Source organism: Phasianus colchicus, chromosome 13 (genome assembly GCF_987193195.1).
Source record: "Phasianus colchicus chromosome 13, bPhaCol1.hap1.1, whole genome shotgun sequence".
Lineage (NCBI taxonomy): Eukaryota > Metazoa > Chordata > Aves > Galliformes > Phasianidae > Phasianus > Phasianus colchicus.
The window spans coordinates 16720508-16741497 of record NC_143448.1 but is presented as its reverse complement, the minus strand read 5'-3'; the positions used below and the strand labels follow the sequence as shown (position 1 = coordinate 16741497).

Sequence of the window (20990 nt, the reverse complement as noted above, 5' to 3'; positions counted from 1 at the left end):
CTTCAGATCCACAGATCTGCTGCCCAGGTGAGTGTGCAGAGGCAGAAGGGTTAAATGCGTGAAAAATAAAAGTAAAGGACTTACTGTTAAGCTTTGTGATTCTCCACAACTTTTCTGGGCCAGATTGCTTACTCAGTTCAAATTTAAATGGATCTGTGTTGGGATGGAGATCTTTGTCTGATGCTCCTAGTACCACTACTCTGAGATCTTTAGCGTCATCACAGACTTTTGCCAGTGTTGGGTAAAGGGATGGGACATTGTCATTGACGTCCTCCAAGGTGATGTGTAAAGTTCCTGTACCTGTAGCAGGAGGGTTACCTATATGAAGAACAAACAAGAGTTTATTAAATCATCCTTCCGTGAACATTTATCATATTTGTACCTGCATGTATGCCGAGGAAAATAAATTTTATACATCCTTCTTCTGTCACATGAGAATTATTGCTTTTAAAATTGAAGAGTTAATGTTGTAAATTGCTGCTATATTTTCAAAATGCAGTCTGTCTGTTTCTCCACAGCATGGATAATTTTTCTACGAAGAGTATTCTGAAGTCAAAATGAGATTAGGACATGAATAGATATCTGGAACAATCTGTTCATAAATGCATACTGAGAGAATCATAGTGGGAAATATCTCCTGCATAGACAGTGTGGTATTAAAAGAACTAAAGACGAGACAAATAGGAGGAAAAATGACAGAAGTGGTGAGTCAGTCTGTATAGTGGGACTCTATATAAGTAGAACAGGAGCAGATTGTTCCTCAGTAACCCTCACCCAGGCCCCCATTTAGTCACGTTAGCAGAAGTGGAACCTACCAGCACGCAACTGCAGAAAATGTGATTTTTTGTTTACCCTGAGCCACCCTCTGTTAGAGGTAGAGTTTCAAGCTTTCTCAAATTATCTGCCAGCCTGTCTCAGCCATGACCTGTAGGAGCCAGCTTCAGAGGTGAGGCTGCTCTTTACCCACCATGATACACTATGAGCATTGCCAGGCTGTGACTGGCAAACCAGCTGTGGCACTGGCAGTGTTTGCAGAAGGGACAGCTGCCCACTGGGAGCCAAACTGATGCTAGCACCTCATTTCAGAGAGGTCAGAGAGGATCTGACAAGTACTAATAGCTTTCAGTCACTACAGGTGTGTGCCATAGCTGAGCCAGTAACCTACTGCTTCCACTCTAAAGCTCAGTATCTTATTACAGATCCCCTCGCAGATCATTTTGACAGATCTCAGTTTTTTCTAAATGCACATTTCTTGCTGCATTGTTTACCATATTTAATAATTTCCCATTTGAAATGCTGCACTTACTGAAGGGTCATTTTGTGATGCTCATTTTGCTGGCTTAGAACACGCCATCTATGATCTCTGCACTTCCCACAGCTGTAAACCCTCAGCTGGTAGAAAGAATTGAACCTGTTGTACTTAACCTGTAAAGCACCAGTGCAGTGTGTCATGGTAGTTTGACGTTTAGCACTTTCATGTGCAGCCCAATGAACTACGGAATTACTCCTGCACACCTAAAGTGCCTCCTAAGAGAGAAGTAAATACCTTGTGGTCTGGATCTGATAAACTACTAACTGTAACTGAATGCAATTAGTCCTTTCAGTAACAAATGATACTAATGGTGACACTTCATCTGTTTCATGCACACATAAATGCATAACAAAAGGCAGAATTTTGATAGTTCTTTAGCTTTCCCCCTCACTCATCTCTCACTTTGTCATCGGGAGGGTTAGGGTTGAGTTCTTTTTAATGAAAAAGAAATTATTTTTCACTTTTTATTGGACTAATTGAATTTGCAGAAAGGCTCCAATACATTTTTTGTTCTTGATATATTATTAAGTAAAGTCATACAGCAGAATGGATGAAAAGACATTCGAGTATTTGAAATATGATCATAAAAGCCAGCCTTTCATGCGCTTAATTAAACTGCTGTCTTTAATTTTGAATGCATTATTTCCACAGTGGACTGATAATGTCATATGCACTGTCCTTCTTATCTTTCTCTGAAGTCAGTAATATTAAAATCCGCCTTTTGAAATTAAGAAGCCAACAGCATTATGAATGTACTGTTATTTTGTCAAATGCAGATACGCCTGCATTTTCTCTGCCACGTTAATGTTTCCCTATCTTCATATGGCTCATGGGCCAGTCAACTATTCTGCACAAATAAGGAGGAAGGAAATTACTTCTGTCCGTTTCAATGACTTATTCTCTGGCTGTTTTATTTCTAATGATTTAAACAAAATCTTTTGGTGATTTATGAAGACTTCCAAAAGAAAAATAAGCAAATGTCAGGGTCGTAAGCTGACGCTTGTTAACACACGTCATAAAAAATGCAACAAAAAAAAAACGAATCAAGGAAATACAGTCACAATATTCCACTGGGAATATATGACTTTTATAAATGTGACAGTGTTATGCTTTTGAAATAAGAAACACTCAAAAGTCCCATGATCTCTAGACAGCTCTAGTTTTGAAATGAAAGATTTCTTCAGCATATTTCTATCCTGAAATAGAACTAATTCTCATTGTAAAACTTTGCAGCTGAAAGGAGAATTAATGGGTAAACCAAGACACAAAGGGCTCAGTCCAGTAACCCTCGGGAATATCTTTTCAGAAGAGCTTGGTTCCCATTTTGTCACTGAACTGGTCATCCTGATGAAAACGAATACTTGGAACTTTGAAGTACTTAAGAGTCTTTTGGAACAGAGAAAATTTCAAACTCCTGCTATGCATTCCACAAGTGGAATAGCTGTAGATATACTATGGCATACATATGAATGAAATGTCATCACATTACTCATTACTCACATGTAAAAGCTGCTAAAACAGACTGCAGGATAACTAATTTCACAATGGAAGAAAATCAGCACTCACTATTGAATCCTAATTTTAATAATCTAGGTCAAAAATGAGATCTTTAATGAATAATCTTGAGGTGGTGATGTAAGAGCTTCCAAGTTTGTTAACGTCTGTGGGACTAAAAATCTGATTGCCAACACTAAAAACGTACAGATTCATCTTAGATTGTGATGCAATTGGAAATCCATGTTACAGTTATTTGAACTGCATTGGGACTGTTAATTTCTTCATCTCCTAGCATTAGGCCACACAAAAATCTGATAGCAGTCCTCAGGCAATAGCTAGTGATGCTCTAAGATGCAACAAAGAAAAAACTGACTAACATAAAAGTAGTTCTATTTCAAGAGTTAGAGACCAGCATAGGATATGATGGGATCTATTGTCTGTGACCTAGAATCTGTAATGCAAAAGACTGTTACCAGAGGATGTCAATGTTAAACTGGATTTCAGTACTAACAGCATAAATGGCCATACTGCAACTTCATTTAAAAAAAAAAATAGTATCAAAAGAAATGGTACACTTCTGTAATCCTACGTACTTGTATCATAATGAAGAGCTGCACAGAATCACATTAGGATTATCAGTAATGTCTTAAATTATAAGCACTCTGAAGAAAAACCTGGTCAAGAAATTTGAAAACTGAAATTCAGTTTTGCTCCAGAAAGTTCCCATAGGAACAATGATGGCATTTAGACATCTAACTACTCAAGTGAGACTGCAAATCAGGCAGTCAGATTCTTAAAATATACCAATTATGGACAATGATGACCATGGATTAAGATGACATTTCTCTTAAGTATCAAGACTTGCACAAAATGGCATGTCTAACAAGCAATTGTGGTTGAATGGCTGATGATGCATTTAATCTGAGCATAACATTTTTATGGACATACAGAGCCATTTCATGTTCCCCCTTTTTAGTTTCTAAACAGAAATGTGATGCTGTGTACAGATTCCTAATATTGCCAAGCTGTGATTCATGGAATTAAAACCAATATTCATACTGATTGGAAACTGAATTAAGAAATTCTTTATCAGCGTACCTTTCAATACCAACTACTTTCATGTATTTGAAGTGGGAGCAGAAACACAGAGTTGGTTAACACCACACAAAGGTGACTTTCTTACCATGGCAGACATACCTGAAACCAAATACCACTAAAAGTGAAAGTCGAGGACTTCATTTTGGGGCCATCCGAAGGAAAAGTCAGGAAGCGACTGCAGGTTGCCTGCAGAGAATCCTATTTTATGGCACTGTGTAAACGCCTGCGTTTCTACCAGGTCTTCCTGCACTTAGCATCATAAAAGATCACACACTGCATTAATAAGGTCCACAGTCATGTTTAATTGTCTCACCACATTTCATGGAGACAGATTTGTGGAAACATTCAAATAGGCAGTGAAGATGCTAATAACTACAAAGCATCAAATCACTGATGTGAAAGTTGGCTTTACGTGATGGCAACTCAAAATGGAGACTTTCCTTGGACCGCTTTGACTTCATACAGTTGTTTCACTGTTTGGGGAATTTACTACTTGCTGCCTCAGCATCTGGGCCACATCAGTCTGCTGGTGCAGGACACGCAGTAGATAAACGTGGTCATGCATCTGCACTAAGTTGCCAGCCTGTACTCCCAGAAACAAGTGAGAAATATTGCTCTAAATTGGCTGATTATTTTCAAGATGGAAAGTGCTGTTTACATGCATCAGAAAGAAGAAAAAAAGTCATGAAGACTTGGTCTTCTTCTTGCAGCTTTCCTTATCCAATTTTCAAATACCAAGAAATATAGATTATATTATCCTAACTGCGTTTTACAAACATTCAAAACACATTTAGAGAATGAACATTTTTTGACATTTGAGATTGCAGTGAGTTTAGATTATCCCTGGAAATGAGAAATGGGTATTCCTTAAATGTTCTTGAGAATATATCCAGGTAAAACAACTACTTGAACACCGATACTTAGAAGGATAATCTTTAGTCCACAAGCCCCTGAAAAATTTAAACCAGTATTTCCCATCCTGCCTTGAGCTTTCTGAGTTCTGTGTTTAGGTTTTTTTTTTTTTTTTGGCAAGTCCAACATACACACATATATATAGTTCTTTTTTATTATTTGTAGATTTAAAGAATTTTATAAGCTAAAAAAATGGAGAATAATATTTTTTAGCTCATTGGAATTCGTTTAATTTAGGAAAACCTCTCTCGTTTAACTCTCTCTGTTATGACACCAAACTTGACTTGATCTAAACCAGAACAAGTTGCACAAGGATGAAGGAAGTATTATCAAACACACACAAAAAAACTTGTCCATGTGCAATGTGAAAATGAGCTTTGACTAAATTAGATGAAAGTCAATTTACTTGTAAATAATATGATTTGTTTAGTGGCACAGCTAAGGAACAAAGGAGTGGTAATTAACTAACAAGAAAAACCCCAGACACAAACCTGAAAACATTAAGGTATGCGACTGCATGCATTCACTTAAGTTTAGGCCAGAGTTCACCCAATGGCACGAAAAGTTAAAGATGTGAAATATTCTGTACTTAAAACACTGATGTTTTGTATCTTGGTCACTACCACAAAGGAACATTTATGTGTAAATGCCTTTGCAGTACAATTTACAATTAAAAACGTTTAAGAAAAAAATGAATTTCAATTATTACACTTAAAAGAAAATAATTGCATTTCCAAAGAAAATTCAACCAATTTAAAGAATCCATCAGCTCACAAATTTAAGCCACAGTACTGCTAGAAGCTAGAACAGCTTTTAGGAGGAATGAAGTATGAACTGTCGCTTTTCACATGCTCATTATGAATGGTAAAAAGAGTTCTGCACTCAATTCTTCTTATTAAATTAAGCTCCCAGCACCATCAAATTAATACATGTTATCTATGTCCTTCTATGTCATGATGCAAAACTTACAAGGCCATTTAATTCCTCGAGCAAGCAGTTTGTCCTCTGCCAGACATGTAGGGTATCACTGCCACATAGACTTCTTTCTCAGACTGACAGAATGGAAACTCATTTGCTCTCAATTTTACTAGAATATTTATGGTCTAGCGTTTAGCAGTGGTTTTTAATCCACTTGTGCTATCATTTATGTAACCCACAAAGCTCCATTCCAACTTCTTTTACCTGCTGAGACTTTTCTGTGGGCTAACAGTTGCAGAGGCACAAAATGAGAAGGTGAAATGAACTATTTGATCAGTTACAGTAAGAACAATTTTTCTTCATGTTTGAGCCTAAAAAAAGCCTTTGAGAATGTGAGTTCTCTAATTTCTGGCACAATTACATTTCCTCTGCCCCATCATGAATAAAGCACTTTAAACTTTTGTAAACCACATCTGAATCATAATCATATGAAGGTCAATCTGAACATTCGCGATGGCATCTACAGAATTCCCCTCATTTTACTCCTATGCAACTAACTGTAAAATGTCGGACTGCCTAAGATCTCCCCTTGGATGTGGATTTATTTTTTACCAATTTCTCTACTTTCAGCTTCACATTTGCCTAAAGGAAAAGCTGTTTCCTTCTACTGCATAGAGCAAGATAGGAGGAGAACAAAGAACGAAAGGAGTATTTCAGAAATTCCCAAAGCCAGGCTGTGCAGGACGCAGTCAGGCTGTCTTATCGGCTCTCTTTAAGTGATGACACTTCAAATACAGATTGTGAGAAACAATGCTTCGTGCTCTCTAATGGTACTGCCATGAAAATCTACACTGAAGTTTCGGAGTCTCCTCCCTCCGTTTCTTTTCTACCTCCATACACTGTTCTTTTCATCAGACAGTACGTGCACATGAGGTGATCTGGCAGCAGGTACTCGCACTGCAGGCGTCAATGCCATTCAGACAGCCGTGTTCCATTATGTTTTGTGTTCCAGCTGAACTCCATTAACGGTTCAAGAAAAGTAAATGGAACCAACAGAGTAGGAAAATATCGGGATTTGGGTGTGCTGCTCAGAGAATGCATGCTTTGAAATCTGGCCTTATGAATGCCACATACTGACATTTTCTACGGAAGAGGTCCCAAATTTCCCATGAAGTTGAAATTTCCTGTTTTAAAAATACACATTGACATATCGATTTTTTTTTTTTTCCCAGAACATATAAAATAGTTTCCAAAAGTTGCAGTGCTTCATTCATTCACTCAGATAAAATATGCAGATCCTATTTTTGAGTAATTACATTTCAAAAGAGCACAGCTCTTTCAGCATATCAAATTGCTACTGACATATGCCATCCGTCTTAAATACTGTTTTCAGCATTCTAATTTCTTTTCCTAATCACGAGTCCATGATGACAAATTAAAACAATATTTTGCGTGCAATTCATATTTTGCTGAAATTTCAAATGGCAAGAAAAGGATAAGTATTCCGTTTATTTTCTCTTCTCAATTAATACAGCAATTAAGATAAGGAGTATAAAACTGGCTTAATTGGGTTGCTATGGAAACTAATTGCCTGATTTCTTCAAAAATAGCATGTTTTAGGCGGAATCAATCTGTGGTAATTTAATTATGTACATCATGAAGCAAGAAGACAGGTTAGGTACATGTAAGGAAAAATTCTATTTGCAAATGGTGACACATCTCTTTGTCACTCAATTATTTTCTAGCTGTTGTCTGTTTCTGTTCATTACACATGGTACAGAATGACAATTTTTCCTTCTAATGATTAGGAGTATCAAGAACTGCACAATGAATGCTTGAGAGTATTTCAGCTAGTCCCTGGAAACAAGGAAAAAAGTGAAAATTAGATTCTGACTCACCTCCTCCTCATTTTCCTTTCAATGTGCAACAGGGAAATTGAAACAGTGCAACTCAGCTACCTAATTTATACATAAACAACTGGCCTCAGCACGAAGCAAAATCCTTGCACTGGCCAGAGCAACTCGGGGATGGTGATGTCACAAGGAGAGCAAAACACTTTTGGAAAAGGTGGTTTTCATTCATGGACTATTGCTGTAAGAAATGGTGCATGCTGTGATTAAAGTTGTATCAGTTTAAATTGTGAACTCTGAACTGAGCATCTTTAACATACGGAACAGATGACAATTTTTAATGACATTTACCCTCTTCTATGTTTAACGTAGCATGAGTACTTTTATTCCCAATTTTTGTCTCAGTAGATCCCTGGTGATGAGAATAGCAGGGGAAAAGCTGGTTCATTGGCAGGACAGCAGTTTGTGTCTCAGTGGGAAAGCACTGCTGCCTGGCTTTGTGCAGGCTGTACCCTGCCATGATGTCATGGGAAACTGGAGTTGCTATCAGTATTTAAAGGAGTCAATAAGATTGCATATTGGCATTTCCACGTTTCTCACCAGCAGCTGGCCTACCTGACCTGAAGAATTTATATAATTGGAACAGTAACTGGGGCATACAATTCCTCTGCAGTAATACTGTTCATTAACTTCAGAGAAAACTGTTTGGATCCATATTACTATTCCTTTTTCTCTCTTAAAAAGGGAGGATAAACATTACTTGCTTTTTAATGTTACATATTTTCCAGACATTTTAAAATTTTAAACATTTTTTTCCTTTTTTTTTTTTTCCTTTCTCTAAATTGTGAGTCAGACTCTTAGAATATAGTTGAAAAAGGACAATTCCAAGAGAGTTTTTAGGCATGACAACCTTTATGAGAAAAACATACGGGCATTATGCTTCATGAGAGTCATCTCAAATGCGCCAGAACGTAAAGGGATTTGTACAACATAGTTAAACAGCAAATCACCCAGAAGGTCTGATCCAAGCAGGTATCTCAAACTCAAGTGATTTATTGCCTATATGTGTGTGGTTTATACATACACTCCCAATAACTGTACCTTATGCTTATGATATTGCATTGTTTTTAGTGATTAGAACGATGAATAAAGGAAATAAAATGGTCACCATTGTTGGCACTTCTCTTAATCCTGATAACCCCTGCTAAGGTTGAATGAAACCAAGTTTACATAAACCTGACTTTGTCCTGTTATGAACTCATTCTCAGATTAAACACAGTTCATGACACCTCAGTGCGTTAACTCCACTTCATGATATTTCCTACCATTATTTAATTTCTTCTTTAATAGACCAGAGACTCTGTGTCCACACAAGTCTTTAATAAAGAGTTTTCAAATTCTAATGACACTACCTTGACCTTTACTGAAATCAAAAGTACAGAGCAAATTAGGATATTCATTCCAAAAAGTTCTTTTCACCGTGAAATTTCCCTCAATAAAAGGTCAAACTTTATTATCTGTAAAATTAATACTGTGTCCATCAAATGTGCTCTTACGCATTGTTTAAATTATGTTTGGGAATGTATAGGAACTGTGTAGGGCAGATCTAACATAGTTCATACTTAGCTAAATTTCTCTTCAGTTCATTGCATAACAGTATCAAGTTCAAAAAGAATATAATAAATAACTGTATTATTTTCTGCACTTGAATGACTCCGTTTTCTAATAATTCTCTCGTGTTTACTGTCCTACACATAAAGAAAGCTTTTGTGACTTACTGAAAAAAAGACAGAGATGTGATGAATTTATTTAAAGAATCACCAACTGTGAATCACCTGGTTTTACTTCTGGCTGAAATCTCAAACATTTTCCTAAACAGAAAAACACCCCACCACTTGCCCCCTGCCCTGAAGGGTAATAGCCAGCAGTCAGTGCCTCATGTGTCCAGTAACAGCTTCTCCACTGACATCAGTGGAAGGGGAAGAAAAAAGTACCACCATGAGTTTTGCCTTCAGCTGCCTCTACAGCTGAAATAAGATACCAATGTGTGGTGATTTTAAAAACAGGCGGTGATGGAATATGATGGATAACAGAATCCCTTCTGTAGTTAATGTATTCTATATGCTATGAATACTAGCAGAAAATAATTTGTTCTTTTAATGTTGGACTAAGGTCCTTTTGCAAGGACTGATGTCCAAATTTTTATTTCATTTTAGAATCTTGCCACATCGTAAATACCATTAAAAAAAAAAAAATCAGCACACAGCTCACAGACACACAGCACAGTAAACATCATGTTTGAATGACCATTATTGGCACCTTAGCATGCCAGTAATAAATGCACACATGTGGTTTCTAATTACTTCATTAAATAAGTCAATAATGTTGGAGTAGATTAGCTCCATGCTAACAGGACTACTAAATTAGAAATAAATGTAACAGCTGCTAGAATTAGATGCTGACTCAGTATGTCAGCTGAACACAATTACTTTGCGTCCAACCCATGTTACCAAGTCCTCTCTTGCTCTGCTGTGTAGAGCATCTTTTACACACCTCTTCCTCCCCTTGTTTTTCCAGCATGGAAAAAAGTTCTGGGAACGAAGAGGGTTCACTGAGCAGTAAGGCTCATGCTTTAGAATGGCTGAATAATGAGTGTTACTGTGCTGAGAGTAAGATAAACATCTACCCCAAAAGTAAGAAAAATCCATCTTCCTACAGACTGATTCTCACAGTAAGAAGTAATCAACATTTTATAGTTGAATGTTCCACCTCTTCTTGTCGAGGGCGTTTGACTTCACCTTTGAAACATGTGAAACTTGGTTCTTTTGATAATCCCTCAGTAATGTTATCCTGGAATGTTGCTTTCATCCTAACACAATTTTTCCTGGTGTGAAGATGCATTTAAAACTTCTTTATTTGATAGCAAGTTAAAAACAGAAATAAGCTTAGTGCTACATTTTGCTATGGAAATTTCCCTAGAAAAATTATGCTTATGAATGATAAGGAAATCATTGTGTCAGCAGAATTTTTATCTTTTATATTTAAGGAGATTTTTTTTTTTTTTTCCTTTTTCTTCTCCCCCTGTCAGCCCTGCAAATGTTCCCTGAGTCATGTGGTTACAAAAATATAGAATTACTCTCCTAACAAGAACATTTTGCAATTCATCACCAGGACTAAACCAGCTGCAGCTGTGAGAAAACGTTACCATATTAGCTGTTCTATTACAGACAAATCTGTTGTTTATTTGGTGCCGTTAGCTCTGGAGATTTGCAGAAATGTTCAGGATTTTCTCTTTTCTTCATGCTACAGAAGTCGCTTACTGAATTTTCACTAGATAGTTTAATTCTGATTATATTTGACAGAAGGAACTTTAATCCTCATAATATTTAAAAAATATTGCACTTTAACAAGGGTTTTTACTTACGTTTTTATTGCCATTGTCACTGCATTGAATAGAATAGAATTCAGCATATCTGGGACAAGTTGTTATTGGAATTAAGGTGCCTTAGGCTTACTAACTGCTCAAATATTATGAAGAAATTAACTCTGATAAGGACGATTTATTACTTTCCAAGAATATTCATGCTATTTGCATCTCTTATTGAGATCTCAACATAGGAGTAAATATCTGAGATGTAACCTTAAATCAAAGCTGTTCTGAATTTCATGTTTTTTCTTTGTTATTGCAGTGGTCTCTTATACCTTCAGATGGCCAGCTAACAAAGTGTTTAATCATATGCACGTGTGCCTTTCTCAAGAGGAGCTTTCAAACAGCAAAACAATTAGTTATATATTTAGTGAATGTAATCCATAACAGTTACTCACCACTGTCTATTGCCAAGAAGAGAGCAGTGTATTTGTTATCCTGAACATAAGGAGATTCCCGATCCAGGATAGCAGTGGTGGCAACGGTACCATTGGTGGGATTGATCTCTAGCCAGCTTGCTGGATCCTTGTAAACCGAATACCTAAGTAAAAAAGAAAATAACCATTATCAATTTGTATATTTAAAAATGAAACAACTACATTGCTACAAAAGAACATGTCTTTTCAATCATAGGCTTCTATGGGGTGGTTCGCTTAAGACAATAAAAAAACCCAACAACTTAAACTTGGTGCCTTTGAGATGGAGCATTATTGTTAGGTTCATTTGACAAAGAAACACAGATTTGAGCCAATACTTTGGATACGGAAGCCCCAGAGCTTGACAGAGAAATCAATATCTGAAACATTATATAGGATCTGCTTCCTACATACAGTCTTTGGAGTGTTATACAGCTAAAGAATCCGAATGCTTTCAGCTGGCCTCTGCAGCGGCAGTGGTATTTACGGACTAAATAAATCCTCTCACATTCTTCTTCTAGACTCAAAATTCTGCTTGGACTAGGATTTATTTACTTTTATTGCTTTTCCAAGTATTTTTCTTTTTTTTTTTCCCCTCACAATTAATTATTTAGGATAGGTCTGGAGATGCAATAAACTCTGAGGTATGATATCAAAAAGAGAGTTTTGATTCATTAGGCCTGACTTGGGAGCTGGTTGTATGCAGACGCTCAGTTTGCACGCATTTGTTCTGCAGTTTTTGATCCATTGCTTTTTGCTTCCAATAATTTGATATAAGTGTTGTAGCAAATGGACAGATCGATATGATGGGAAAGGCGTTACAACAAAGGCGTGATGATAAAAGGACCAGCACGAAAGATGCTGTAAGAGAATCTAAGAAGTTTGCTCACCCGCATCAGAAGATTCCAGGTTCACAGTGGAAAGCTTCACTAAGGAGGGATCTCAAGAAAGAGATCCTTCCTCGTGGGCAGTCAGCCTTTAAATGAGGTCTAAGAGAGGTGCAGCCAGAGGTGAATTGCCTTCACCTGTGCTCCCAGGGCTGACTGGGTTCTTTGCCCAGGTGCTCAATCAGTGCTTCAGGGAGCTGGGACTCAACAGTTCCCATACAAATGTTCAGAATCTTGGAACAATTCCACCATGCCCATGTTGAAGAAATTTGAATTTGAAAATGCTGTCTGCCAAAATTCTGTAGTACATAATTTGCTACTGTGCTTTCTTTGTATTAATCAGAACAAATGTTTAGGTCCTGATTCTGGAAATATTTAGAGAGTTTGTGGACTTTCTACACTAAGAACTACCTGCTTTAACTGAAGTAATAAACATAAGAATGTTCATTATTAAGGCCTGATTTTATACTCACTTAAATATATTAAGCAAGGTAATAATACAGAGCTAAATTAACCGGCAGTAATTCCCTCTCCAATGAAATTTTAAATATTTTAGACAAAAACTCAGATAAATAATCAACACTATAACAACCTGTTTATCTTTTTTTTTTTGGTAGTGAATGCTATAGGTCCTGAACAGCCATAAAAACTTCTGTAGACATTTTAAATGACAAATAATTGACATGAAACCTGTTGTTGTTTAAAGAGCTTGTGTGAAGCCGGTGCCTTGTGAGGGTGCTCATGTGAAAGGTGTTCTGTGTGATAATAGTGTGAAAAACACTCGTTATTTATCAGTGCAACTACTTCCTAAGCAAGGAAACAAACATAACAGATTGTTAGGAAAAAATAAGGTATGTAAAAAGAAAGAAAATGGTATTTGTTAGAAGAGGAAAGCAAAATTGCAGGCCAACCAGAGATGTGGTCTCATTCAATTCCTACTTCAGAGGCTTGCTTTGGTCTCTTTCTCCTCTGGGAAGAGGAAATATAAGTGACAGTCAGTTGCTAGATCCCTCTAACAAACTAAGGCACGTCTATTATCATCCCTGACAATGAAGGGGCAATGTTAGCTGTCCTGTCCAGCTGCTTCTGAAGCCCCAGTTTTTGTCTCAGGCCTATAAAACTTCTGCTTTGTCACTGTCCAAAAGTTGTTTTAATGAAATGAAGAATGGTTCCCCTCCCATCCTTCATCCAGCAACAACTCAAAATTTGAAATAATCCCATAGGAAGACGTCATTAAGCAAAGACAGTAATTTGGGGGCATGGACACCATAATCTTCAGCAAGAATAAAATTGATTGCTTAAAAAGGTTCAAGTTCTGGGCATACTAGATTCCTCATTCATGAGCTAGGCAGCACAGGTACACTTACTTATGCCTGAGAAACAGGACAGAAGCATCTTTTCCCAGGCCACATATCAGGTATCCATTATAAATGGGTTAGATGAAAGCAGAGAAATACTTGAATTTCATTCTAGAACACGCACAGCTCCAGAATCCTTACGGATTTGCCATGTGGCTCACAGGACCATTTAAATAAACTGATCTATAGGTTGACTCCAAAGATCAGTAGGATATTCTCATTTCTAAAGAACGAGGTGCTAATAGACACTGCCTATGTGAATGCTGTTCTTCACTAAGACTCTCAAAACATATGGCTTGCTGATGGTCCAACAGAAGTCACTGAGAGTTTCTAAACCATTGGCTTCCTTCCCCAGGAGCAGAAACTATCCCTCAGGTAATACATGGAGAGGAAGCAAAGGCGACTGCTAACACGAAGTGAGACATTCCATCAACACAGCATGTCCCTCCACCTAACCATTTGAACACTAATCAATAGCTGAACTTTATCTCCTGTAAAAACAAGTTGCTAGAATGGTAGCAACGCAGATCCTTTCATTTCACTTTTTTTTTTTTATTGTTGTTTTTATGACTTTGCAACAAAGATAGGCACAAACATATGAAACCAGGGCAACCTAAACAATTCACACTCCATTGTAAAACTGCAAATTCTCAATTAACCCTGAAACAATTTAAGAAGATTCAACACTTTTAAAGTAATGAGAATTTAAAATGGATTGTATTATCTTCCCTGATTGCTCTACAAAGCACTGATGGCTGTGCAAATAAAAAACTGAATTGTATAACCTGTGATTTGGCACAGGATATTGTAAAAGTAGTACTTTGTCTTTCCCACTTTTTTTACTTATTGTGAATATACACTGCAGTACAGCTAAGATTATTGTTCTGGTTCATTTGTTTTTTCTTTTTCTCTTTTTTTTCTTTTTAGGACTCTGCTAGCAAAAGATTTAGAATAAACTCATTAAGAAAAGCTCTATAAAAATAGAAATATAGAATACAGAACTTCTGATGTTTGACTCCAATGGGATCTGCTGATATGTGGCAGTCTTGAAAATCAGACCATGCTTAGGTGGTTAAACATGTTTGAAAATCACAATCATGTTGATATGTCTGTATGGATGTATACAAACCTGTGTTCTCTGGAATGCCAATTACTGCTTATTTTAAAATTATTCTATGTTGCACTAGTGAAATTTAGTACTGCCTTGTGGAGTTTGTTTTCTTGTGTTTAATTTAAACCATGTCAACAGGTTATAGTCTCTGAGGGTTATGTGAACACGTGAGCATGGGCAAGTGGGTTTAGCCTGTATGGTTGCTATCTGCCTGCACAAGGTTCATTGCCCTGGCATTATCTGCAAGGCATGTATTGCAAAAGAAGCAGAAGAAACAATTCCCTGGAAAACATCAGTTGGAAAGTATATACCTTAGCTATAGAATTATGAACAGATGCAGAGAGGCTATAGATGCAGAAGGGAATACAAATCAATCTATGCCCTTTGACTATTTGATGCAGAACTACAATAAAATAGCAAATATATGGAAATAATTTTAAATGCATAAATGTCATCTTTTCCTTCTTGTAATGTAGGTAAATAATTCAGAGGATGCCTCCTAGAGTGGCTAGCAGCTTGGTGGCTGTGGCTGGCAGCTTGATTAGCACAGAAGACTATTACACAGAATAGAGGTAATAATACAGGCATGGAAATCTTATCAGAACCACAACCTTGCATTACCCACAACAACAGTTTCACAGCCAACAATCAAATAGCCCAGGGGGTCAAAGGAGAGCAGCCAGGCATCTAGATGCTGCTCTTTGCAAGGACTGCCAGAGCTTGGTAGTTGCCAGAATTTTCCCATGTGGAGTCAAAGGGTCTTGGCTCTTATGCTATAACAGAAAGAGAAGCAAGGCAAAATGAGGCATTTTGAACGTATTGAGTATCACCACAGCAGGAAAGAGCGGTGCCAAATCTGTACTGAATGACCCATCTGTGCCAGCTTGCTTTGTGGCACTGACAGGAGTTAAGGTGAGCAAGCTGGACAGGCTGGGAAGGGTGGCAGCTCTTCAGCTTTATACAGCTGGGCACTGCTCAGCTCACCTTGCACAGAGATTGTTTGACCAACAGGATGCAGCAGGAGTGGTTCAGTGCTATTGATCCAATGAAGTATCTGACTTTGCAGCTAGAATCTAAACTGCAGGCCACAGGCAGCAAGATGAACAATAGCTAACTAGTGAGCAAGGCATAAGACATCATGTAGAAAGAGTTTTGAAAGGAGTGTGAGTTCATCTCGCCCTCTTCAGGGACTAGCTGGACACTGGTCAGTGGATGGTGAGCAATTGCTTCCACATCACTTGTTATATACACTAGTATATATGAATATATGACTATTACCTTTTTTTTCTATCTTAGTGTAAATATTTTTATCTCAACCTACAAGTCCTACTTTGTTTTTTTCCTAGTTCTCTTCTTCTGTCACAGTGGGAAGGGAGCGAGTGAGCAGACGACTGTGTGGCATTCAGCCACCTGCCAGGTTAAACCACAACACCAAGTTTTTAAATGGTAAGGTTGTATTTCTGCCTTGAGAAGCTTTTAAAAGGATAAAATTACTAAATGATTGCTAAAGGGCTGAGAACATAAGGCAACAATGGACATCAAAAGTACTGAGATAGGCAGAATAGAAAAGAATAATTTAAATAGCTTTCTTAACATGGAGAAAAATCATTACTGTCATTTTCAAATTGTACAGTTGCTTAACTCCTTTTTTTTTAACCACGTTTAAAATAGAGATAAAGCCAGATGATTCAAAATTCTCTCTTCTATGTGCATGTGTCAGTGTGAGCATGTGATGCTTACTGGTCCTGGGTGAAACTGAAAGTGTCAAAATATTGATAGCAACCATTTTCATAGCATTTCAATCTGTTCAATCTGACTGGAAGTAGTCAGTATCAGAAATGTAACAAAGCTTATTCATACATTCATATTCACAGCTTTTATGGATTCTGGCCCTACTGACATAAGGAAAATATATCAGGGTTGAATATACCCAACATTTCCCCTAAGAGGTGTAAACACACATTTCTGTTTTAAATGGAAGGCATTCACATTATTCACATTTCTCAATCCGTAGCATTTCACCTACAATTAGATGGCATGTTGAAGTTACCGTATCTGTTTTGCTCCTGCTGGGACTACAGTCTATCATGGCAGCCTCTGAACTTTTTCCATGAGCAATTCATGACCTCCTCAAGTAAAATGATCAGTGGGGCAGGTAACTTCATGTTTTCTGTGCTTAAGAGCTCAGCATGAGACCTTCATTTCGTCTCTGAATAAAAAATCCTCCAAACACAGACATTATTTAATCTTTAAATCAAGCCAACACGGATCTCATATCAACTCCACCTGAAAAACCAAGACTACCTTCCCACCATGTAACATCTTTTCCAGTGTGCCACCAGCACCTTTTGCCTGCACTAATTATGGCAGCAGAAGACACAGCATGCCCTAACAGTAGCAAGGAGGCATTACTGGGCATAACTGCAATCATCACATTAACAAAAATTCTGGCAATTAAATCAATCACCAGCAGGACTTATTTACCTTATCACGCTTGAAGAAGACTACTAGTAAGCATTTATGAAGGAACTCAATTATTCAGCAGGCTTTTCATGCCTCCTTTCAATATCACTTCCACACATGCCTTCCTATTTGGATATCAAAAGGTCCTGAACCCTCTGAAGTATTAAGAAATGGATGAGAACATATTTCTTTCTTTATAACTCTTGAGAAGTTCTACATTTTCTGCTGAGATCCATATGACACATCTTTCTGTGTGAGCTAAACCCAGAGGTGAGCAGTATGCTGTTCAATTTGTAAATGCCTGGGTCTGAGCCTGCATGTGAGCATCACACAGGTTAGCAGCTCTCAGAACGGTCAGCAATGCTCTGCAGTCAACAAAGAGCCAATGCCAACCATACAGCCTCAGTGCAGCTGGCACTCGTCTGTCCCAACAATTCCGTGCCTTGGTTCCCAGCTCCTTTTAAATGAGTGCATGCTGCTGGCATGGCAGTATTTTCAGAACTATATCGTTACTGCTGTGGGGACAAGATCACAAGAATTTCAGTGTAACTCTGCTGTTGCTTTGGGTGTTCTGTTATGCAGCGTATCTGAGTAATAATTCAAAGCTAAGTTTTTTTTTTCTAATTTATTAGCAATTCAAATAAAACTGCCTGAAATAACAAAAGCGTGTCAGCAGGTAAATGGCTACATGCTAAGAAAGATAGGGGCAAAAATTAATCAGTACTGTTTTCTGTACATAGACAAGCTGCACTGCTGTTAGCAAATGATACACAGTGCTACCCTGGCACTTTCTAATCCCCATATTCTTTGTTGCTTTCATCACAACCATTCTGTATCTGAGTTGTGGCTCTTGTGCTTCCCAAGGGGATGCAATGGGCATATCAATCTGCTTATAGACATAATGATATATAATATCAATATGTGATACATTATATTATATACCAATATGCATATATGACATATTAATAGCTCCATGTGCCATTTGCAAGAGGTCTGTGGTTTGTCCACAGGACAGCTGGCTGCTAGACATTTCAGGTATACATATGAGGGACCAGAATAATGGCCAGGTGGTGTATGGGAACTGGTGATGGTAAATCCATGTGACAGCCGATGGAGATCCCTATTGGAACATAGCCATTCATTTGTTACCCAATGAATAAGACACCCATAAGTTGATACAGCAACACCTGCAGCCTTACAGAGTCAGCAAGATGAATTAGTTCAACTGTAGCATTTTCCTTTTCATCCATGTAATACGAGTGAACAGGAAAAAAAATCCTGCATTAAGCACAGCACTCTCCATGACAGATCATGACTAGCACTAGCTTAAAGCTAGCACAAATGTCTGTCCACTGTACTGGGGACATGACCTTAAATGACTAAAAAGCAGCCGTGGGATTTAATACAGTGGGGAAAACAGAAGCATAAGTATTCCATCAAAGAATGTTACTGAGGCAAAATCTAAGCATTTAATCATCACAAAACCTACAGACATACATGTTATGAGAGAAACAAGTGATGGTATCCCATTAAAGATCTCTTTCAGATCTTTCAGAGCCATACACGTTGACTGCTGGACCTCAAAGCTTTCAGAAAATCTCTTGTGTGTGTCAAACTTTGTCATTTCACAAAGCCATCACCCACAGTTTTTAAAGCCCATTTTGACTCCTAACCCTTCCTGCCTTTGGGCAAAACCTTAACATACGTATATCCCTTGTAAGCATCCTCTATTAAGACAGAGCTAAGAAATGCCCAACGATCTCCGGAAGACAATGCCAATGAAAACAAACAAACAAAAAATCTGACCTGTTATGTCTGTACTTTCCATTCCCCGTATTTGACTTGTACACTGCAAATGTTGAACTAAGCATAATTAACCACCTTTTCCCATTAAATATATGGTCATACAAAACGTGTGGCTTCAAATTTAGTTTAAAATGCTGCTACTACAAGTATGGCTTTATGCTAAATGAGCAGAAGGGCTGTGAAATATCTCCTGCAGTGCTCTCCTGCAGAAATTCAGGCGTACTCAAATTACTTCAGGTAGACTATTTTAAATTAAAAATGTTAAAATACAAGAAGCAAATTTAACTGAAATATTCTATTATTAATAAGAATAAATACATCATTAACAACAACAACAACAAAAAAAAAAACAATTAAAAAAACCTGTAGTAAATCAAATTTTCTGGCAACACTGTTAAGCAAGGTATTAGGTCAAATGCATTTTTAAACTTACTGCTGATAGAGGATTTATGCAATAGCCATTTTTCAGCTCCATGGAACAGATTTATGCGCTTGCAGACTGTCTGTATTTTTACAGGCTGGAAATGTCAACTTAAGAGTACAATTTTAAAAAATAAAGTCCCCATCAATGTTGTGCCACAAGTCACTCTGTGCATTTCTGGTCCCCAAATTCATGTTTCTCTGTGATAAACTGGACGTATCCCAGGGTGAATTCATTAGCTCTGCACTGGTGCATAGCTCAGCTCTCGGGCTGGGCGGTGCAGTAGTAATTCACTGCTGCAGCCCTTTCCCAAATGATGCCACAGTGACTCTTGAATTTCTAGGAGGTTCTGTCCAAACTTACACATCCACATACTTTATTCTAACTCTATCTGAATAGGCACATACTTCTCTGGCTCAAATGCCAACCTGGCACATGAAATAAAGCAATAATCCCCTCCCCAAGTACAAGCGTATCTGCTAGGATGTAGAGTAGACAGGATACAGACACTACAAAATGCAGCACTGCTGCTCAGGACTGATATACATTGCTTCTAAGGCTTAAGGTTTATACACATTCATGGTTTTGGCCAGAAACTTGTTAATATCAGCTTTCTGTTGATTCAGTCTCAAGAAAAAAAAACATTTCATCTTGTCCTAAAGAACACTGTGGTACCACGGGGCTGAGCACAGCACTGGAGAAGCTCAGCAATTTGTCCTACAGCTCCATGCATTACAGAAACAGAATATTCTCCAGAACAAGCTCCTGTCTGAGCCTTCTGTCAGCCTCCCTTTCAGTTTATGAATAATATACAGAAATTCATGGCAAAAACCAGTCTGCCCAGTGCTCAGGAGGATGACTTCTCTCTGTTCCAGATGGGTATCTGCCCGAACCACGTCAATAAGTGATAGAAAATTCTGCTGGAAGTGTTAAAATAATTTCTCAGAAATATTTAAGCTGTTTGGCGTTTTCTTCCCCCCAGATCTTTAGGATTAAAAACGTACCTTTTTCTGTTATAAAGTATCTAAAAAGGCAGACAAAAAGTGCAAAGTGGAAACTTCAGGCATCACTTGGTCTACAGTAACATGCCTGTACTCTTCTATTTTCAGCTTTAAAAAGTAAAATTCCACTTTAAAATTTTATATATATGCATATTCCCATTAGAAATAACAAAACACAACACACAGAGGTGTATTTTCTTCTTACAACAAAATCTTGGTGGAAATGATTTTCCTTAAAAACAAAACCAAACTAAACCCAAGGAAGCAAAACAAAACCACAAGAAATTGCTTACTTCAATCCTGAGGTTAATTGGGCTGCAACATAAATATTGCTTTCTATGGGTGGGAGGGGATTATTTGCTGAGATATCTCTGTTTGTGCAATTTTCTCCTGGCTTCACTCAGAGCCACGTGCAGACCCCACAGAGAGAATTAAGGAGCATACCTCACACACAAATGTTTTTTTGTCTCGTCGAAATAAAAATGAAGTATTGCCAATACTGACAAATTGCAG

At 37.6% G+C, this 20990-nt stretch overlaps 1 protein-coding gene across 2 annotated transcripts in view; it reads right to left on the bottom strand.

The window, feature by feature from the left end:
* CDH13 (cadherin 13) overlaps nucleotides 1–20990 on the bottom strand; it is a 432460-nt gene that overhangs the window by 16774 nt on the left and 394696 nt on the right. For both annotated transcript variants that reach the window (XM_031615494.2, XM_031615493.2), the window contains exons 11-12: nucleotides 11413–11555; nucleotides 85–318 (exon numbers count right to left, since the gene is read on the bottom strand). In XM_031615494.2, the coding sequence (XP_031471354.1) occupies nucleotides 85–318; nucleotides 11413–11555 (377 nt within the window). The remainder of the gene's footprint in view (nucleotides 1–84; nucleotides 319–11412; nucleotides 11556–20990) is intronic.